At 40.4% G+C, this 19,697-nt stretch overlaps 1 protein-coding gene across 1 annotated transcript in view; it reads right to left on the bottom strand.

The window, feature by feature from the left end:
* LOC142372539 (LIM homeobox transcription factor 1-beta.1-like) overlaps positions 1-18,024 on the bottom strand; it is an 83,165-nt gene extending 65,141 nt beyond the window's left edge. Inside the window, exon 1 of the mRNA XM_075455469.1 lies at positions 17,903-18,024. Within this exon, the coding sequence (XP_075311584.1) occupies positions 17,903-18,024 (122 nt within the window). The remainder of the gene's footprint in view (positions 1-17,902) is intronic.
* Positions 18,025-19,697: the final 1,673 nt, after the last annotated feature.

Below are 19,697 nucleotides of genomic sequence, written 5' to 3'. Positions count from 1 at the left end.
CCATGAAGAGACTTGTACACAAGCAGAGCTGTACTTGTTCAGTACTGTGGCATCAAGATTGCTCTTCTTTAGAAGAGGCTTAATGACAGCAGTTTTTAAGGCCTTTGGAAATGTTCCAGTCTGGAGTGAGATGTTGACTAGATGAGCGAGTTGTGGTAACAAACTGCTCAGCACAGACTTTAGAAATCTTGTGGGCAACTCATCATTCTTTCCTCCATGGCGCCCTTTGCCTACTTTTAACCATTCTAACGTTGACAGGAGCAATGGTATCCAAAACATTTAAGAGACTTGATGTGTAAGAGTTCAACAGATCATCAACATTAGAACACGGGCTGTTCTCAAACCTAATCATTTCCATAAACTGTGTCCCTGTTCTGTCATTTATGAGTCTTCCCTGAACAACTGCAGACCCAGCTGCTGGTTTGGGTGTTAACAGACAGGTCGAAGAAAACACAGAAATGATCAGATAAAGCAACATCGACGAGATCCACATTTGAGATAACAACACCCTTTGAAATGAGCACATCTAGAGTGTGCCCTCTGCTGTGGGTGGGCTCGGTCACATGCTGAGTTTGCTTGTTATGGGCTACATCCACGTGCACATTCAAGTACCCTGTTATAACTATACAGTCAAAAGCAGTGCACACAATTGAAAGTAATTCAGTAAAATCATCAATAAAACAATTCTGTGGTGGTTTGTAAATGGTGATATAAAGTATGGAAGATTGTTTTATCTCCATTTTGAATGAAACATACTCAAATGATGAAAAAAAACCAAATGCCTCCTGGTCACCTCCCTTTGGAGGTTTCTCAGGTACGTACAACTAGGAGGAGGCCCCAGGGCATACCCAGAACTCGCTAGAGGGAGTATATATCCCCTCTGACCTGCGAATGCCTTGAGTTCCCCATGTAGGAGCTGGAGAGTGCTGCTGGGGAAAGGGATGTCAGGGTTTTCCTCCTGAACACGTCCACGACCCTACCCTGGTTAAGCGTAAGACAGTGGATGTATTTATCAATTACGTGTTGAACTGAATGTTTGGCTTTTTTACAACAAAAGTGATACACTACTTTTAATCTACTTTTAAAGTCAAACCCTGAGCAGATAGTTTGCTGAGTGTGTCAGCTGTTGAAGGTCTTTTGTGTGCAAGAGAATAATAAACACACCCAGAGAGGACTTCTGCTCACACCAGACTAAAAGGCTTGATGACCACCTGTTTTTGATTTAACCACTGAAGCAGCAGTACACCCACACTGATTCCTGTTGTAGCTTTTTTTTTTAAATTCTTTTAGTTATTTTTTTTTCTGAAATCACAACTAAATTTTAAACACAAAAAGACGGTTAGCAATTATAGATTATCCTTTCATACAGTTTTCTCCTCAGCTGTATGTGATATGACAGCTTACCTTTATAGTATCTATTTATGTATAACTCAGGTTTGGAAAGGAAAAACAACTAAAATAACAGCATCCTGAATAACAGGATTTGGCAACACAAGCAGATATTATTAGGTCTGTTTAACATGTTAAGCTACTAAGCAAATTAACTCAAATTTACTATAATATTAACTACACTACTTTTTTTCATCCATGGGCACAAATTATGTCAAGAGCATACAGTATTGGTTCAAAAGAAAAATAAAGAAAGTGATATTTTGCCATCATTAAGTGAGTTTTCCAACAGTATGAGCCCATTTGCTGCAACCATATTACTACTCCAGACATTGTCAAGAAAATGGATGCATATGATGCTATGCCAGCTGAAACTTGGGATCTTATCTGTAAACAAAAAGAGAGTACATACAAGGTCTTTGACAAACTTGAGAAGGAAAGGCAAGGCAAGGCAAGGCAGACAAGCAGATATTATTAGGTCTGTTTAACATGTTAAGCAAAAATAAAGAAAAATAAAGAAAGTGATATTTTGCCATCATTAAGTGAGTTTGAAAACAGTAAATTGAGAGAACAACAATGAATGGTGTGAAATGGGCGTTTTTATTCTTAGGACAAAGTTTTCCATTATTCATTTCGCTGCAAAAATCTCTAGTAATGATTCAAAATTAACCTGTTGATCAACTTTGTAAAGACATGAGTCAGAAAGTTGGTCTTGGCTTCATTTAGTTTGTGTTTTGCTAAGAAGGCAGTGACCTTCCAAACTAAACCACCGTCTGCCCTGCTGACAAACTCTCTGTCAAGCTGGAAAAAGTGACCTCATCTTTGGTCTGTATGTCGTTGATGGTGTTGTGCAGTCTGGTTTCACATTTACTGTTTAAAAAAACAACTTTTGATCAAAACACTTGTCAACATATTGTTAATATCCTTCAGTTAGTTTCTCTACGCAATTCTTTGTCAACCTTTATATTAAAGACACGGTCTCGTGAAAAGGAAGTACAATTTATTTCTATTATAAGGTTTTTACATGCCAGGACAACATTTAAAAAATCATCACCGTCCTTACCAGGGGCCTGCACTACACAAAGCAGGTTCTTTATATCCAGGGTATCTTCAATTGATCTACAATGCTGATTATCAACTCAGAAAGTCTACACAGGTTTTCAGACTCTTGATATGCTCACATCCATTTAAAACAGGTAGAGCTGGTATAATTTGACCAATAACAATCTGCAAATCTAACAGACTGAAAAGTGGCACAGCTTCTGCAGCCAAAGCAGGAAGTAAAGTCAACAAAAGAGGAGAAAGAAAAAAACAAAGCCTGTAGTCGACAATGTGAATGTGTAATAAGCTGATCAATATCACTCATTAAAGCATGTCTAGATGTGATCGATTTGTGATTGTGTATTCTAGTACAGATGTATGCTTCATCTATGTGAGAGTTTTAGTCTTTTTCTGTAAGATTTAATATAGACTGTTCTCAATGCCCTTTGCAACAAACAGGCCGAAAGAGCAAACATAAAAGCAATTCAAGCCAGCCAGTGGGCTTATTATAAATGTCTAATTTTATTTGCTGTTACCCAGGCTCTAAAATGCTGAACACAAGGGTTTTAGTTGTCTAATGATTACATTTTCATTAAAAAACACCTTTTAAGATGTATGTGGATATAACCATGAACTTAAGCTTACATTGATGGAATTTTACTAATTGAGTAATTGAGTACACTCAAAACTCATAATGTAAGAGAAAAAAGCCAAGGGACTATTTTGTACTTCAGCAATGATTTTGATTAATTAAGTCATAAATGTTAGATCCAAATCTTCAAAAGTCAGTAGGAATAAGCTTCAGAGTGACCGATACCTGTTTTAAGCTACAGAAACATTCCTTTTTTATGACACATTTCTATTAAAGATGCCTCTGAATCAATGTCAAACAGCGTAATCGGTCCATTAACCGATATCCCTTTTTCTCTTTTCATTTTTAAAGAGACGTAATTGGTTGGGAGGCAGTGCTTCCACATGTGTTGATCTAATGTGAGATCAGTTGTTTTAGGTGTTATACACAGCTGAAAGTGGCACATTGTATGTCTATGTGGCATATTGCACAGTACAAACAAGACTGGCGATATCAAAATATCAAACAGCAGAAAAATGACAGGAACACTGAGTCCATGTTCTTCCACTGCTGTTTGAACTTCTTGTCCATGTTAAAGCTCAGTTTGTATTGTTCTCTCTTGAATCAAGCAGACGAGATTCAACACTGTCTCTGGATGTTCAGACACGATGGTCACAACATTTTAGTTGGTCTGTTTGGTCTCCAAAACAATGCCCCAAACCCGACATTAGCCGCATTTTGCTCTGGCCCTGCAAGTAGTTGGTGCTAGAGTATCACCAGTTATTAGGACTTGGGCCAGAGCTTTAATGATCAAAACAGAAATAACTGGTTGGAGGCTCTGACTCCAAACCAGCACTGAAACTGCTTAGGTATGAAATTTCCTGAAGTGGCTTTTATTCTCCATGTCACTGAAAGAGAGCTGTTTATATATGGTGATCATTTGCATTTCCCTGTCATTTGCATAATTGTTGCATAATTGGATGATATAGTATGTATGATATTATATTGTATTACAAAGATTCCCCACTGCAGAGTCAACAGGAGAAATATATGGTGGGGAAAAGGAACAAAGTTCTTGCTCTCACATTTTTGGTCGAACATATCACTTCACACAAAGGTAATTCCTTCTGTGTTTATACGGAGATGTTGACCTCCAGGTGAGGATGTATAACACACATACACACACAAGCATGCACACACACACAACACTGCTACAAAAAGTGGAAAAAAAGTCTTCAACCTCTGAGATGAGATCACCACATTGAAGCTGGATAATAAATGAGGGAAAGGTGGGGGTGAGGGCGGTGTGTGGAACAGAAGCGATATTTTTGTCCCAGCTCTGTTATGCTGCTAAGAAGGAGGCCCGATGACCAGAAGATCTGAAAGCACCGAAACTTTAGAAAATACTTACAAATATACAAAAGACAAGCAAATTGAGAAAACAACTATTTACTTGACAACAAGTGCACTAAGAATACACATTACATCAATTGAGTGGTGTGATGTAAATACTCTGTTTTCAGGGAACACACAAAAGTGAAGAAGTTTACTGAGACAAGCTTGCTGTGCAATGCAGTGTGACAATTGAAAGTAGTAAATTTAAATACTTTGCTAAGTTATTGGGGTCATTCATGAGTGCAACATTATGCCTCATGCAAGAACATTTTCGTATTTTTTCTCTAAATTTCTCTCACTTTTTTCGCACGAAGGTCTCGTACGAACACGAACATGAATGCCACCCGTGCATATTTAGGATAGTAGATTTGCATACTCCACGCCCAAAATGATACCATATAAGGCTGTGCTTCCTCTCTCCTGTGCCAGGAAGTGTTGAGTGTTGAGTCATGAAAATGGCATCAAGGCACAAAAAGAACAACTTTAGGGGCTCTGAGACTGAAGTTCTGCTTTCAGAGATCCAGAAAGGAAAATCTGTCATTTTTAGCAGTGTCAGCAGTGGAATTACAGGACCTGCTAAAGCCAAGAAATGGGAAGTTATTACGAGTGCTGTTAATTCTGTGTCACCTGTAGTTCGTAATGTCACCGAAATAAAGAAGAAATGGTTTGATATGAAAATGGCTTAAAAATGCGCTCGATGACTGCAACTAAAGCCGTGCAATCAGCTGTTGCCTCATCATGATGGAACTTTGATGGGACGGTCCATGAGGGGGGTCTTCTGGCACCACACCTTCTGCTCTGCCTGGGCTGGTTCAGGTAGTGGGAGACCCTCGTTCATGGCAATATTATGCAAAACGCAGCATGCCTTCTCTGGGCTATAGAGCAGTTTGCCCCCCGCTGTATGGAGACACACCCACCTGGCCTTCAGCTCTGCGTATATGTGTGCAGTCTATTGCTCCGATTATGGCATGAAAGTCCCTCTTAATTTGTACTTGTTGGACAGCGGTGTATGGGAATCTGATGTACCATGGGTGATAAACTGATGAGAGCTTTGATGACCAAGGGGAGCGCACGACTCACAGAGGACTGGGACACCCCCGATCTCTCTCCAATCTCCCTCTGAAAGGTTCCAGTGGCCAAAAATCCAAGGGTGGGGAGGACAATTCAATTCAATTCAATTCAAAAATACTTTATTTATCCCAGAGGGAAATTAAATGTTGATGTAGCTCAATTAAATCAAAGAGTTATTATAGATGCTGATGGCTGTGGGCAGGAAAGATTTCCTGTAGCGGTCCGTTTTGCATCCAAACTGAAGAAGCCTTTGACTGAAGAGACTCTGTTTTCTGATAACAGTCTCATGGAGAGGATGTTCAGGGTTGTCCATGTTGACCTGGACGTGTGGTGGAACTGGGTTTGATCGGCGTGTTTCTCTCTGGAGTTGTGGCTCCAACAAGCTGCATATCTGCAGCAGCACAGTCCTTGGCAATCTAAATCACGATGACAGCCATTCGTCTGTCTCTACAAGGATATCTACACGCTCTCTTCCAAGAGCCTGCTGGGCTAAAGCCCCGTACACACACGTCGCTGCTATTTACTCGCTCAGCGAGTGAAGTCAATAGAATGTCTATGTGTTCACGCGAGGCGAGGAGGCGAGTAGGCGAGGAGAGTACAAGCGATGCGATGTGGGCGGATTCCGAGATGAACATATTTCAACTTCAAGCGACGCGAGTAAAGCGAGTAAAAGCGAGTAGCCAATTAAAATGCAGAATACAGATTATTGACAGGTGACGTTCCCCCAGTGTTCTCCAAACAGTGGCCACCCAACTTCTACACACCATCACACGTGTAAGCACCCAAGCGAGTGGCGAGTAGGCGAGTGAGCGAGTAGCGAGTAAATAGCAGCGACGTGTGTGTATGGGGCTTAAGGCATCCAAAAGTAGCAAGTCAGCCGCTGGTTACACTTCCCATTGACTTTGTTCAAAATAATCTGAAACAGAATAATGTCAGCATCATTATGGGGTATAATGTATAAATCTATTTATGTTTGCTTCGAAGTAATTGAATATACAATCTATTAGTCAAGCGAACTTGATTCGAATAACAGCGGACTATTTTACGAAACTCCTAAATTCTGTAAATTCTGTTCGTACCTGAAAGAAAAATTGGTGAATGCGCAAGTTCTCTTAAATCAGTTGTACGCATGACTTAAGAACAAATCTGTTCGTACGAACGGTTGTTGCATGAGGCCCATTGTTTTTAGAAGAAAAAACTCAACACCACGTTGTTATTCTGATGGATAGAGTCCTGTGCTCGGTATCACTGTCCTGATAAGTTAGAATGATCATAGACAGATCAGGTTTTTATATCAGATCAGGTGGTGTTAATGGGTGTGTTCCTTGTCTTTTTTACAACTTGATGCTTCTTTTTGTGAAATTCAATATTTTTAGTGAAAAAAAACACAGCTCCACTGATGTATCTGACACATTAGTGTGTACAGGCATCAGTCAACTATCGTCCAAAATACCAATTTTTACTGATGTGTGAAACTAAGTGTCTCAGCAGCTATTACTTTACCCTGTTATTCTGTGAAACTACGAAGTAACATGTTCATATAAACCTTTTTTGCTACAGTGGTAGTTTTACAATATCAAAAGCATTAATGTATCCATTAATTAATGTAATAATGACTTTTTTCCATCACTCTTGCATTTATATTTACACGTATGAAGAGATTGCATGAATATTGATCAGATATTATTCTTTTCAGCAACCAAAATGAGCATTGTTAATGATATCACAAGTTCTACATTACATAAAAACATTTGCTCCAGTTGTTGCCCTGTTTCAAAGCAGGTTATTAGTGACCACGATGTTACAATCTCACAAATCTGAGCAAAATGCAGGTTCAAAATTTAAAAGAAATAAAAAAAAAGTTTAAAAAAAAAGTAAAACTCCCATTGTCAGTTTGCGTCACAGACTCTACATATTCTGCCTAAAGAAAGAGCCCAAAGACAAACATAGTGTATGGAGACATCTGTCGGTAATTACAATTAAAATTCACACTACTGTCTTTAGTGTAATTAGGCAATATCAGTAAAGTAATACTGTCACCATTGTGCTAAAGCTGCTGTCATAGTCATTTTCTTCCTCCTTCTTCAGGAAGTAAACAAAGAGAAAAAAGATGGATTAAAAAAGAAACATAGAGCAAGAACCAACGGAGAGAAATAACTGTAAATACAGACTGAAGGAGTATGTGTCTGTGTGCCATGAGTTTGAATGACTGAGAACTGAAAAGAGCAGGATGCCAATAAAGAGGACAGCTTGGAGCAGGCAGGTTTTGGATGAGCCCTCTGGGTGTTGTGTCGTCTCAGAGTGTTAAATGCCAGCCAGATTCTTAGGAAAGATGCACAGTGCTGATAAAACAAGACAGCAGAGGGAGGGGAGGGAGACACAAAGCCAACTACAGATTGGCTAATGTGTATCTGTCAGAGCAGGAAGCTGCTGTATTGTCCAAGCTAAACAACAGAATCCTCATCTTTGCATACATTTTGCCATGAAAGAAACCAAGTGCCGCCTATTAAAATCCACAACAGCTTTTTCTGTGAGCAGATATATATATATATGATGATGTAGCTATTGTAATGAATTATCTCTTATAATTATGGAATGAACGCATCTAGCCTTGGTTTATTCAATAACCCTGCCCACACTGTGATTGTCTGTTTTGGGGGGGGGGGTAAAAGAATGTCGCTGCATGGTGGTTGATGGATGTGTGTGTTAGAATGTGGAGCTGTGACAACCCCACAGACCTTGAGATGGAATAATACATACACAGCAGACAGGGTTGCTGCAGCTCACCCTGGTAAGCTTAATGTTCTTACCTCCTCTGATGGACTGCAAAATAATAATATTATTTCATTGAAAAAACAGCAGACTTTTTTTTTCTCCCAAACAGCTGACAAAATGAAGTAGGAGCCTGAAAAGCAGCAAATAACATCAGGACTTCTGGTGGAAGTCGACTGTACCGTATCCAACCACTGACAGTAAATAATGATTACCTTTAGTTTGATGTTGATGTTTGATGTGTGTGTGTGTGTGTGTGTGTGTGTAGGGGGGGTATGGTTAATTGGTCTAATATCCTAATTCCTCAGTTATATCAAGAGTGTTTTTCTAAAGTGTTATTAGAAACAATAGTGAATTAAAAAAGGCCAAGTTTCCATGGAGTGAAGTTTGTACCAAAGGTATACATGCCTAAAAGCAGCCAATTGATCATAAAACTAGGCAGCAACTAAAATGCCCTCTTGCCAGTAAAATCAGTGTACCTAAATAATAGGCAAAGCCTTAAGCCTTTGAGACGTATGAAACCTTTGTGTACACTATGACGTCCATCAGTCTGTCTTCTATGAACAATTTTTAAGAGTGACAGGGAGGCCCTGGTTCAGATTTTCTCTCTAACTTCTCTCTAACTAGTCATAAAAATAATTAATTCAACTACCTCCTCTGACATGCTGTCCCTCCCTCGAGTGTTCCATAAATCTGGCAGTTATGACCCATACTGCAAAGTAGTCTGTGCCCCCCACTTCCACCTCCACTCCCTGGTGGTTCAGCGGTTTGGCTCTGCTGGTATGGTTCACTCTTTGATCCCCAAGCCCATTACGAGTACACTGCACAGACTGCAGGTCAGGGACTATTTGAGAATTGCAGCTTTCCATGGCAAGACGTGGATGTGGAAACACAAGGGTGGAGAAGTAAATGTTCACCAGTAAAACAACGAGCAGTAAAAATGTGGTAGGTCCACTTCAAAATAAGACCCAGTCACAGACGGCTTTTGCAGTTATTGCCTTTAAATAACACAGAGAATACTTAAACACACAGTCCTGATGATTCATGTGCTTTTCTCCTTCTTATATCATAAATATGACACATGAAACAAGCTGAAGAATATACCAACCACTATATTGAAATCATTTTAATTGTCACGTTGTTTCCCTGTCATCTTGTGCTCCTCACAGACCTCACTGTCACCCTTTTTTACGGGGAAGGTGTTTGCAGTGTGGTCTATAGCGCATGCCTGCAGCATGTTTACTTTATACTCGTGAAAAGTAAACATGTTTACTTCATACTTATACTTGGGAAAGTACAAGACTGAATACTGTTCTTCTCCATTTTATGGTTGGAGGCAACATTTGCTCTTTGATATTTGAGTTTGAGACTTACTTTAACCTTTCTTTACAGATGTAAATCAGATTCTGAACAAAGAAGTCCTTTATATGTAACAATAAAACTAAATGAAGGCAAATAAAATATATTCAGATTTTTTTCACAAACAGATTGATATGAGTATACATCTTGTATAAGAAATAATTCATTTCAATTCTATCTGTAAAGAGTTAATGCGGTCACAATAACTGAATGAATATCCTCTTCTTTGAATGGTCTTCTTCTTTGATCAAATATTTTCCTCTATTGTAGCATCTCTCCTAAGACCAGGCTGTTTAGTAGGGCGGGCCCGAGGGCCATGGTTTGAACAAGTGAGTAGCGACTCACTCCTTTACTCACTTTAATGCAGTATCAGTATAGTGCTGTTTGTTAGCAATACATGCTAATAAACCTGTAATGGACAAAGCCGGAGATATACACAGCTTAACTCATAGTAATGCATGTGTACCGTTAATTACTGCGTTTAAATGTTTTGGATATATTAACATCACTAAATTATTGTACTTGGAGATCTACATCTTTATCAGAAACATGCCGATAATGTAATGTTAACACACCGAGAGGTACACGGCGTTCAACGTAGCAGCGAGAGTGAGGAGAGGACCGGTGTTGTGTTGGAAACACTTTCAAATAGTAACAGCAATAAGTGCTTAGAAGTTGGTGTACTTCATTGTGGATGTGATTGGGTGCTATATAGATTAAATTAAATTGAAACCCACATCCACAGTCTTTAGCTAACTCTGCTGGAACATTAGCCTCAGATAGAGTTTATCCACAGTCTTTAGCTAACTCTGCTGGAACATTAGCCTCAGATAGCGTTTGCTGCTGGTAGATGGAAGATGCATGCTCCTCAGTACAGCCGACAGCAGAACATTTCCACCAGGAGCTGGCTTCATCCAACCAGCAGGGTGGATGGGAGTGGGCGGGGCTTGGCAGAGGGGGCGGGGTTCAGAGGTTCAGGCTTAGCAGAGGAGGTGGAGTGAACTTGATGAGTGATGTCAGTTTACACTTAAAATGTAAATGGCTTGTTGAGTGACATATTTTCAAAACAAGGGGGCCCAAAATGGAAGGCCAGGGTTGTGTTGGTTTTTGTATTGGTGGTGACTTCAGACATCCAAATATCTGCTCTGAAGCATAGAAAAAGGAGATTTTTCTATGTCCCTTTTAATACCTTGTCTTTTTTAAAGATAGAAAATAATCAAAGGATTTAAACAATATGGAAATAATTAATTACATTACATACATTACATTATACTTCCATTTCTAGTTTGTGCCTCTTAACCGTTTCTGAAGTCGAACTGTAGTATCAGTATTCTCACTTAGCATGTGATGGACCTGGGATTACATCAAACAAACTAATACTTCGGTGTTAAACATGACTGATGGGGTACCATGCATGTTCGCGAGCTGATTGATTATCATCCTCTCAGAGTGACGAGCATGAATCAGAGTCTGCTTGTGGCCCCTTTTAACAATGATTTGTGTCTCTTTCAAATTTTAGAGCCTGTCCTGGTGTGACAGAGGAATGTCCAGCTGTTAGGTCAGAGAGAAGAGACAGAAGAGATCCCTCTCTATGTGACACCACAGTTAGTGTAATAAAGCAACAGGAAGCTGGCTGTAAAGGGAGAATTGTGTGCTGCAGCAACACATTTTCTTCTGTGCAACATCATTTTGCTGCCCTTACACTCATCCAGTGCTTTACTTGGTTTTCTCACAGCTTTTAAGGGAACACATCTTTTCATCTTTAACAGATTGTTTTGTATATGCTATATAAGACAATTAAAGGTATTTATGTTCCCCTGAGGATGAGGCACACAACTAAATTCTCCTCCAGTGCTACCAGCAGGTCAGCAAAAACTAACAGCATTCTCTCACTGACAACATGGCTTTGCCTTATTAGTGTGAATGAGCTTATTACTGCATGAACTGCTGACATAATACCACAATCGTATTGTTAATGTATACATTACATCTGCCGAACACATGTTGGAACTGTTCCAATGATCGTGTTAGTGGGTTTCTGTTAGCCTTTAGCTAAAAGCTATTAGCATACACAGACACAACAGTCGTGAGTGTATTTTATTTCTATTCATCTTTTCAATGATTGAATGATTATGTCATTTCTATATCCCCTCATGTATTTATTTAACCTGTTTCCACTGAATTTCAGCATTTATCCTTTATCAATATTCAACCTTTTTTTTTCCTTCTTTTTTTTCAATATTTTCAACTGTTGGTGTTTTCATCCAGCTGTTGATGCCTGGAGTATGTGTGACAAATTTGAACTGCATTTACAATTTCCATGTTTCACTCACCCGCTCATGCAATTTAAGGTATCGATCTGGCACGAGGGAAAAGTTTGGGTTCAGAGTCCTGAGCTGAACATGTTAGCAGTGGACCATCTGCTTTTTCTGTCACCTTTTTCCAAAGCTTGAAAAAGTAGCTGTGGGGAAGCTAACATACTTATTCATAAGTGCAGTAAAGTTGCCATCACAAGCTTGTGAAACAGCACTGGGAGTGCTGCTTTCTTCATCAGATATACCATCAGTCATTCAACAACTTATCAGTAAATCATGGCCTGTGAAACATGTAACAGATACACACATGTATCTTGCAGGCTTTTTTATCAAAGACATTCATTCATCATATTATTCATAATATTCATTCTTTCATAATTACAGAATGGATGATTGTGTGTCCGCCTCATGCATCCGGTTTGAAATCTAAGGGGTGCCCCATAATGTCATTGCATCATGGAAGCAGAGGTGTTCCTCAGACAGTGCCTGACACACTCCCTCCACAGTCTCTTGTGCTCTATGTCCGCAGACTTTTTCATGTTGCCCCTTTTTGAAGTCAAGGTGGGGTCAGAGGGGCAGCAGCATCAATCACTGCAGTTAGATAATGGTGGAAACTGTAGGAGCATAACCTGATGCTGCCTGGGCAAGATTCTTAAGAGGCGATGAAACCCAATCTGCAAACTCTTTACAAGCTTGTTTGTCTTGGGCTGGCTTTGGCCGTTGATCAGCTGAGGTATCCAAACAGAACAGTGCTTTAAGTAGCTCCTGCTGGTGTCTATGTTTTTTCTTTACATTGACTTTAGACACTGTCCTTCTCTTCTCTTTCCCCCCACTCCCAGGAGGTACAGAGCGTACTGAGTCCTCGACAGCCTGCTGTGTCTGGGTTGAGGATTTACTTTCGGATCTTCACCTGCAGGGGGTCTCTGCTTTGATTAATGCTCAACACACAAAGGTCCACTGGTGTCTAATAATAAAAACCTGCTTTGTTTTACAATGACATATCCCACATACTTCCTTGTTTAATGATGAATAATGAAAGCTTAAAATGCGGAGTAAGGAGCAAAGATCGCACAAGATGCAGTACAATGACACTTCAAATAACAACTTATCATTTTCCCATACAGTTAGGATTTGATTTAATTAGTACAAATGCAAAAAATAGATTTGTTATAGACAACCACCCAAGTAGAGAGGTGGAAAAATCCCTCCAGAATTCTTCAAAGTTTCTTTTATTGCACTAACCCCAGCATATGCAAACTGATGTGCATCTATACAGTTACATTAAATAATAAAGATCAAACGACTAGTTACTATCAGACGGGGAACAATGTTGGCCCCTAACTAAGTATCATGGTGCATGTGTTTTTTTAAAATACCATGTCATGATACCAACTCTCTCTATCAAACCAAAGGAAACAAAAACCCTTAAGCAGTCCCTGATAGCTGTGAGGCTAAAATGAACAACCTTTGGCTCGAAGGATCATAGACTTTTGGGAAAAAGTCTCTGTGTCACCATGAGGCCAGGTTAAAATCAGAAAACCTCACAATCAAAACCTCAAATGTATAGCTAAATAACAGCCCTAAAACAATAAGCCACTAATGACACTGAACCTGTTCCAAAAATTCCCAACCACAAGTCGGCCACATGTCATGCAACAGAAGTGACACATAAAACAGCTGTAGCCTTTCTTCATGTTAGGCAGCTTTTTATCTAACATGCCCTGCACACCAGCCTTCAAAGGGAAGTCAGACACTTGGATTTTAACAGCAGATTCAGACTGCTCCCGGTACGGGGACCTCATCCAGGGAACTATGGTTGAAATAAATCAAAACAGAAACAGACATTTTCAGTCCAAGCATTTTTTATTCAATACAGCTTTCTCTTAATGATAAAGAACTCTGCAGGGTGCTGCAGGTGCAACAAAAGAACAATAAGCACGAAGTAGGTTCGGAATGGTTCATTATCTAAATATGTTGTGTAATGGGACGAGTGGGATGGCTGCCTATGGGCCTCTTTAACCAGTGTTGGGAGTTACGGCGTTTAAGTATAACGGCGTTACTAACGGCGTTATTTTTCCAGTAACGGAGTAATCTAATTAATTACTTTTCCCATCATCACAACGCCGTTATCGTTACTGAGAATATAAAGTGGCATGTTACTATAGTAACAATTTGGTTGTAGGCTTTTGGCTACACATCAGCTGCCTGGAGAGAGCAGGGGTGGGGATGATGACACCGTTGCAAATGCGATGATGATTGGCTGGGTGGGCGGATACGGTGGCCGACACGTGCAAACACGCTGCAAACGGAAAAACAAATCCAACAGTAAAACGCTGCAAGAGAAAAATGCGGCAATCACAAAAACGACCGTAGCATACGCGCTGCAAACTCCAAAACACATGCACATCCAAATGCAGCTAGTGTGAGCCCCGGCGAAGGAGGCGGAGCCACTCGAAAACAAACAACACTCGATTTTTCGGGTCAGAAACACGTGACCACCATCACCATTTTATTTTCAATATTTATGTTTTTATTTCTATGCATCAAATGGCAGGCTGCAATCTATTGAGTTCAAATAAATACAGAATGTTATAAATGACTGTATATAGCGTTTTTATTCTTTAATCAGTTAATATAAACATATTTGATGTTAAAGATGTTATAGAACGTAACAGCGTTATAGAACATAAAAAATAACGCCACGGTCTGCCCACCCCTAGAACCGCCCCTGGCTGCACTGTAAAAGTATGGAAAGAGATATAAGATGTTTTCATGGTAAATGGCCCATACTCATGTATGGAGCAGCTTTTGTAAACCTTAACTGGTATTAACACTTTTTACAGACTGCACCACAGATCTTTCTCCTGTGAGACGCTCACTCTCACACCTGAGCCGAGGATCAGCTGCGGTTTGGTGATCCACCGCTCTGATAATGTTTGATAATGAGATGTACATTTCGCTGCACTATGCAGGTATTATCGTGTTTTTAGCATTCCAAAACCCTGAAGAACCATGAAGGGGATTTGCTCCGACCTTCTGATACAAACCATCAGGGCTTACCAGCAGTAACAGACGTATGAAACAGGCTGAAAAAAGAATAAAGTTTTTCCAACAGGGGATTGTAATCATGATTTGATACAAAAGCATCATCAATGAAAGGCTGAGTCTTTGAGGATCTCCGGGTTGTCAATCAATGTTTTACAACTACTTTTCTCAAACTATTCACCTTGTTAATGTCAGGAGACTAGTTGTTACACTTACTACAATAAAGAGATTGTTGAGGTTATCCGTACCCTGAGCCCCTTCATAATCTAAAACATGGTCCCCTGACGTCAAAGCATAATTACTGTGGCCCCATCAGGTGTTGGGGTGTATGGTGCAACAACTGCTGCTGTCAAATACAGCCATGAGATGGCACTTTGAAATAAGATGTCTGCATGTTTCATTAAGAAATAAGAAATAAATGAGAAACTAGAGTACACTATGAATTATACTTCTGTACGTGTCATCAAAATGTCCTTCTAATGCTGTTGTGCTAACATCTGCAATATTCCTTAACTCGTTGTAAATTTTTACTCACTATTCTTTAGGATATAGTATTTGTTACGGGAGCATCTTTTTTTAATTAAATGGCTGTTTTCTGTTATTAATATGACAACAGATAGACGGTTAAATGGTAGCATATTATCCTCTGATATTTTTTTAGCATTTTATTTTTTCAGATACAGAGGAGCTCAAATGTTTTGATGCACGATCAAACCAGAGCTTTCTGTGGAAAAGTTACAGAATCACAGAATTATTCACGTATCTGTAGATATTCTGATATTCTGACAAAAAGTTGTTTTTCAGTTTCTTTTGATTAAAATAATGAAGAAAAAATTCACAATATTTTTTGCATTGAATCTAAGTCTAACAGGCCAGTCTATTAGTTAATCAATGACTTAATTTGTTATTTATTGGTTAATTAGTTTTGCCTCTCTCGTTCATAATGAAATACTATAATTTTGAAGCACCTCAGTTGATATCACTGTTATCAGCCATATCTAATCTCCCCATTGCTATCATATGGATTAGTATATTATATAAACATATTCTAAAACCTTCCAGCCCACTATAAAGCCAAGGTTGATATATCAGGATCTGTATTTGCATACATCACAGCTACGTGCTTGATAAAATATTATCTTCACCAGACTTAGTTTTAATTGGCATTTGTACTAATTGCGCTGATGTTCTTGATTAATCTAAAAATTCATTAATTAATCTACAACATATTTTGAAAATGACATTCGTGCTTTGATTTTTCAGTCATTCATTTTTCATTTTTTCATCGCATTCCTGTGAGACTCAGTGTAAACTAGCCCTGAGACCTAGATTTTGATCTTTTTTATGGAATTTGCTCCCTGGTTCATTTGTGGCCTGCTAACCAGCTATAAGTGGAAGCCTACGCTGAGAACCTTTATGGATCTCTGTTAGTAGTTCTCAGGTTAAGATGGGGCTTTGGGAAGCAGGCCCCCTCACTTCTGCAACATCCTGTTAGCCTTTATTTAAAACATCTTGCCTTTGTTTTTTCTGGTGCATTTTCCAGCATTTCTTCCCCAGTTCTGATTACTGTTGTTCTTATTTAATTTAATCAAATGTTTTCAGGTGCTATTCAACAAAACAGTCTCACAACAAATCTTTCCCGATGAGATATAAAAATCTGTAAAACACTCAGTGCCGTCAGTGTGCTGCTGCTGGAAGTTTAAGCCGGCAGGGTCTCTGTGTAAAGCTACAGAGGGTACATGCTGCCAGTTGGTGGTCAACAGACCTTCAACCTGCAGCCGGAACACTGAAGCCGCGGCGGTGGACAAAAGGCCCTTTAAGAAGAGCAGACAGCAACACAGAGAAGCCCAGCAGAGAGATGATGCGACAGGGCCAGCTTCTCTGGAAGAAACCTCAGTGCAACAAGCACGATCCCCCAGCTCCACGGTTCCTTCCAACAACATTCACACAGTATCAGCACGTCAGACTGAGACTGATGAAGTATCCACCTCCAACCGGCTCATGCCACCGCTGCCCTGTACCTTACTAAATCAGCATTTCATATGGTTTCCTACATATTTGCACATTGAAGAATACATTCCTTAAGTAACCTGATTACATTTTGCAACCAAAACTATTCACATGTGAAGTCTTTTCATACTTGTGCTTTATACACGTGGAATTAGTACTAATAATGTGCAATTTAGATGTGAACTAAAATCACAAAAACAAAAAAATATAAAGACATTTAATCAGTTATCCATCATTTTTTGAGTGAATCCAGTTAGTAAAATGAGTAATGTGATAAGTCATAAAAAAACGTGCAGTCAGCATCAGTGCACGTTGTAACAAAAGAAACTTTCAGGATCTATCTCCTTAATCAAAACAAATAACTGACATCAATGCTCCACAGTGCACATTTATGACTGCTAATATTAATGAAAGACTGAAATGGCTGGAATATAATTGGCTGTGCCATTCTTACAGTGTGTGTTCTGACTTGTATGATGTTGGTTTCCCTGAGAACACGAACAGTGATTCTTCCATTTTCTGAACGTATCTGCGAATTGTGATCATGAGGCCTGCAGCAACAACAAAGAGGTGCTGACAGTTCCCCTTCTTTGTCCATTGGTGGTAATCCTTTTTTAGAGCGGTGATATTTTGGCAAAAGGCTGAATACATGCGAAAGGAAGCGCAGGGAAATCAAATTGTCTCATTTCTGAATCATAGTGTGTTTTTTTATATAAAGATCAGCTTCAAACAGAGTTCTGCTAACACTCTAATGGTGATAACATTTTTGTCTCTCTTTTCTGACTGTTCTATGCTTTTTTAATGCCATCTTTAGCTCCGTGCGCTGCGTGCGCGCCTGGAGGCCCGCTGAGGCCGCGGCTCCACACACACACACACACACACACACACACACACACACACACACACAAACACACACACACACACACACACTTACCGTTGGTAGTCGCTCCTGCAGAACAATTTGCTGTCCTTGAAGTAGCAGGTGGAAGTGAGCGGCTGCTGGCACGCGGCGCATTGCAGGCACCCCTCGTGCCAAGATGCGTCGTTGACCCGCATTATAAAGCGGTCTGAGATGATCCGCGCGCAGCCCGCGCACACGGCCTGCCGGGGAGAGTCGACGCCTGAGACACGGGGAGAACGGAAGGCGCGTGAGCTGCAGCCCAGAATAATAAAACAAGGTCAAATCAAATCAAACAGAATGAAATAAAACGCGGAACCAGGAAAAACTGAGGCCGTGAATGGAAAGAAAGATTGTTTTTCCCTGCATGTGTGTTGTGGTCTGCATGGAAGGCTGAAAGTAAAGCTCAACGTTGTGTTGGACATCTCCGCGCGGACAGCTTTGTGTCTCCCGGCTTGAACTAAGCGGGTAGAACGAGCAGCTACCTGTGGCCCCCGGGTCCACGCGCCTCAGGACACGTTGTGCCGACTCTACCTCCGTGTTCCCTCCTTTCAGTCTCGCGTGTTCCCGCTGACTCTGGCTGCTCTGGGGGAGCTCAAACTGTTTTTCATGTGTTCCCAGCTGCTTCTACCTTCTTTTTTTTCTTGCTCCTTATAATGAAGACAATGATGCATTTGGAAACAAACCACATCACGTTTCATTCCTTCAGAAATACTGGCCATGGCGCACTGGATAAACTCATCAGTGTGAATATAAAACTACAGATACCACAGGCTGCTGCCCACAAACAGGCCGAACATTAAACTGCCATCAGAACGGAGTTCAAGGATGAGAGAAGACTGAACAATAAAAGAAAGAAAGAAAAAAAATTCAGCCAGTTTCTTCTAAGCCCGACAGACGGCTGGTGGTCGGGCTGGTGCCTGTGGTGGGGGGCAGCCACCTCCCTCCGCTCCAGCACACACTTTAGAGAGCACTTTGAACTCACCCAGTATCACGCGCAGTGAGCTGGCATCACTGAGAAGACGGTCCTCTCTTTTAATGTCGTTCAGCATCTTCACCCACCCGCGGAGTGCTGAGCACTTGTTGCAGTTAAAGTGAGAGATAGCGGGCTGTGTTTGGTCCCTGCAGCCTGAGTGAACAGGGGCCCCAAGGAGCCAGGCAGAACGCTTCAGTAAGGCTGGCTATCAGCTGATGGGAGCCCGGAGCAGATCCTGCAGTTCTGAATGTGATGTGGCATCCTGAGTGTGTGAGTGAAGGGGAACAGCAGACAGAAACCCGCCCTGCAGCGGGGCTGCTGGACGGATCCGCCTCCACCCACTCTGCAAAGCAGAGGCTGTGCTCCACTGAAGGAAATCACAGAAAACAGCCAAAGTGCTCCCAAACAACACCGGGCTCCACAACAAGCCTGTCTCATTCCTGGGTCAGTTCATATTTCCCTTCAGTTAAAGAATAAAATCAAATAAAAAAAATGAACCCGTTATTTAGGAAGAGATATGTTTGCGTTTCTAAAGGCTGAAGAGTAAAATATAGACAAAGCCATTCAGAGCGGCATTTTCAGAAAGAATTCAAACAGCTAAATACAAACCTTCTACATCTGACTATGGACCGACTGAGACTCTGCAGTTGACTGTAATATGTAACCAAAAGTGTAATCTTACATTTGAAAACAAATGATCGCAATAAAAAGACTTTTCAGTGTGCGGTCCAATTTATCTTTTAATCTTTTAAAAAAAAGTCGGGCAACAGCCCAGTTCATGCCAAACATTGTGGAAGCGCCGTATTCCAAACCAATATATAAATGGAATGCCCCATGCGGTAATTACCCTGTTAC

Source organism: Odontesthes bonariensis, chromosome 22, assembly GCF_027942865.1.
Source record: "Odontesthes bonariensis isolate fOdoBon6 chromosome 22, fOdoBon6.hap1, whole genome shotgun sequence".
Taxonomy (NCBI): Eukaryota; Metazoa; Chordata; class Actinopteri; order Atheriniformes; family Atherinopsidae; genus Odontesthes; species Odontesthes bonariensis.
Note: the sequence above shows the minus strand (reverse complement) of the source record. Positions and strands in the feature narration are given on the sequence as shown.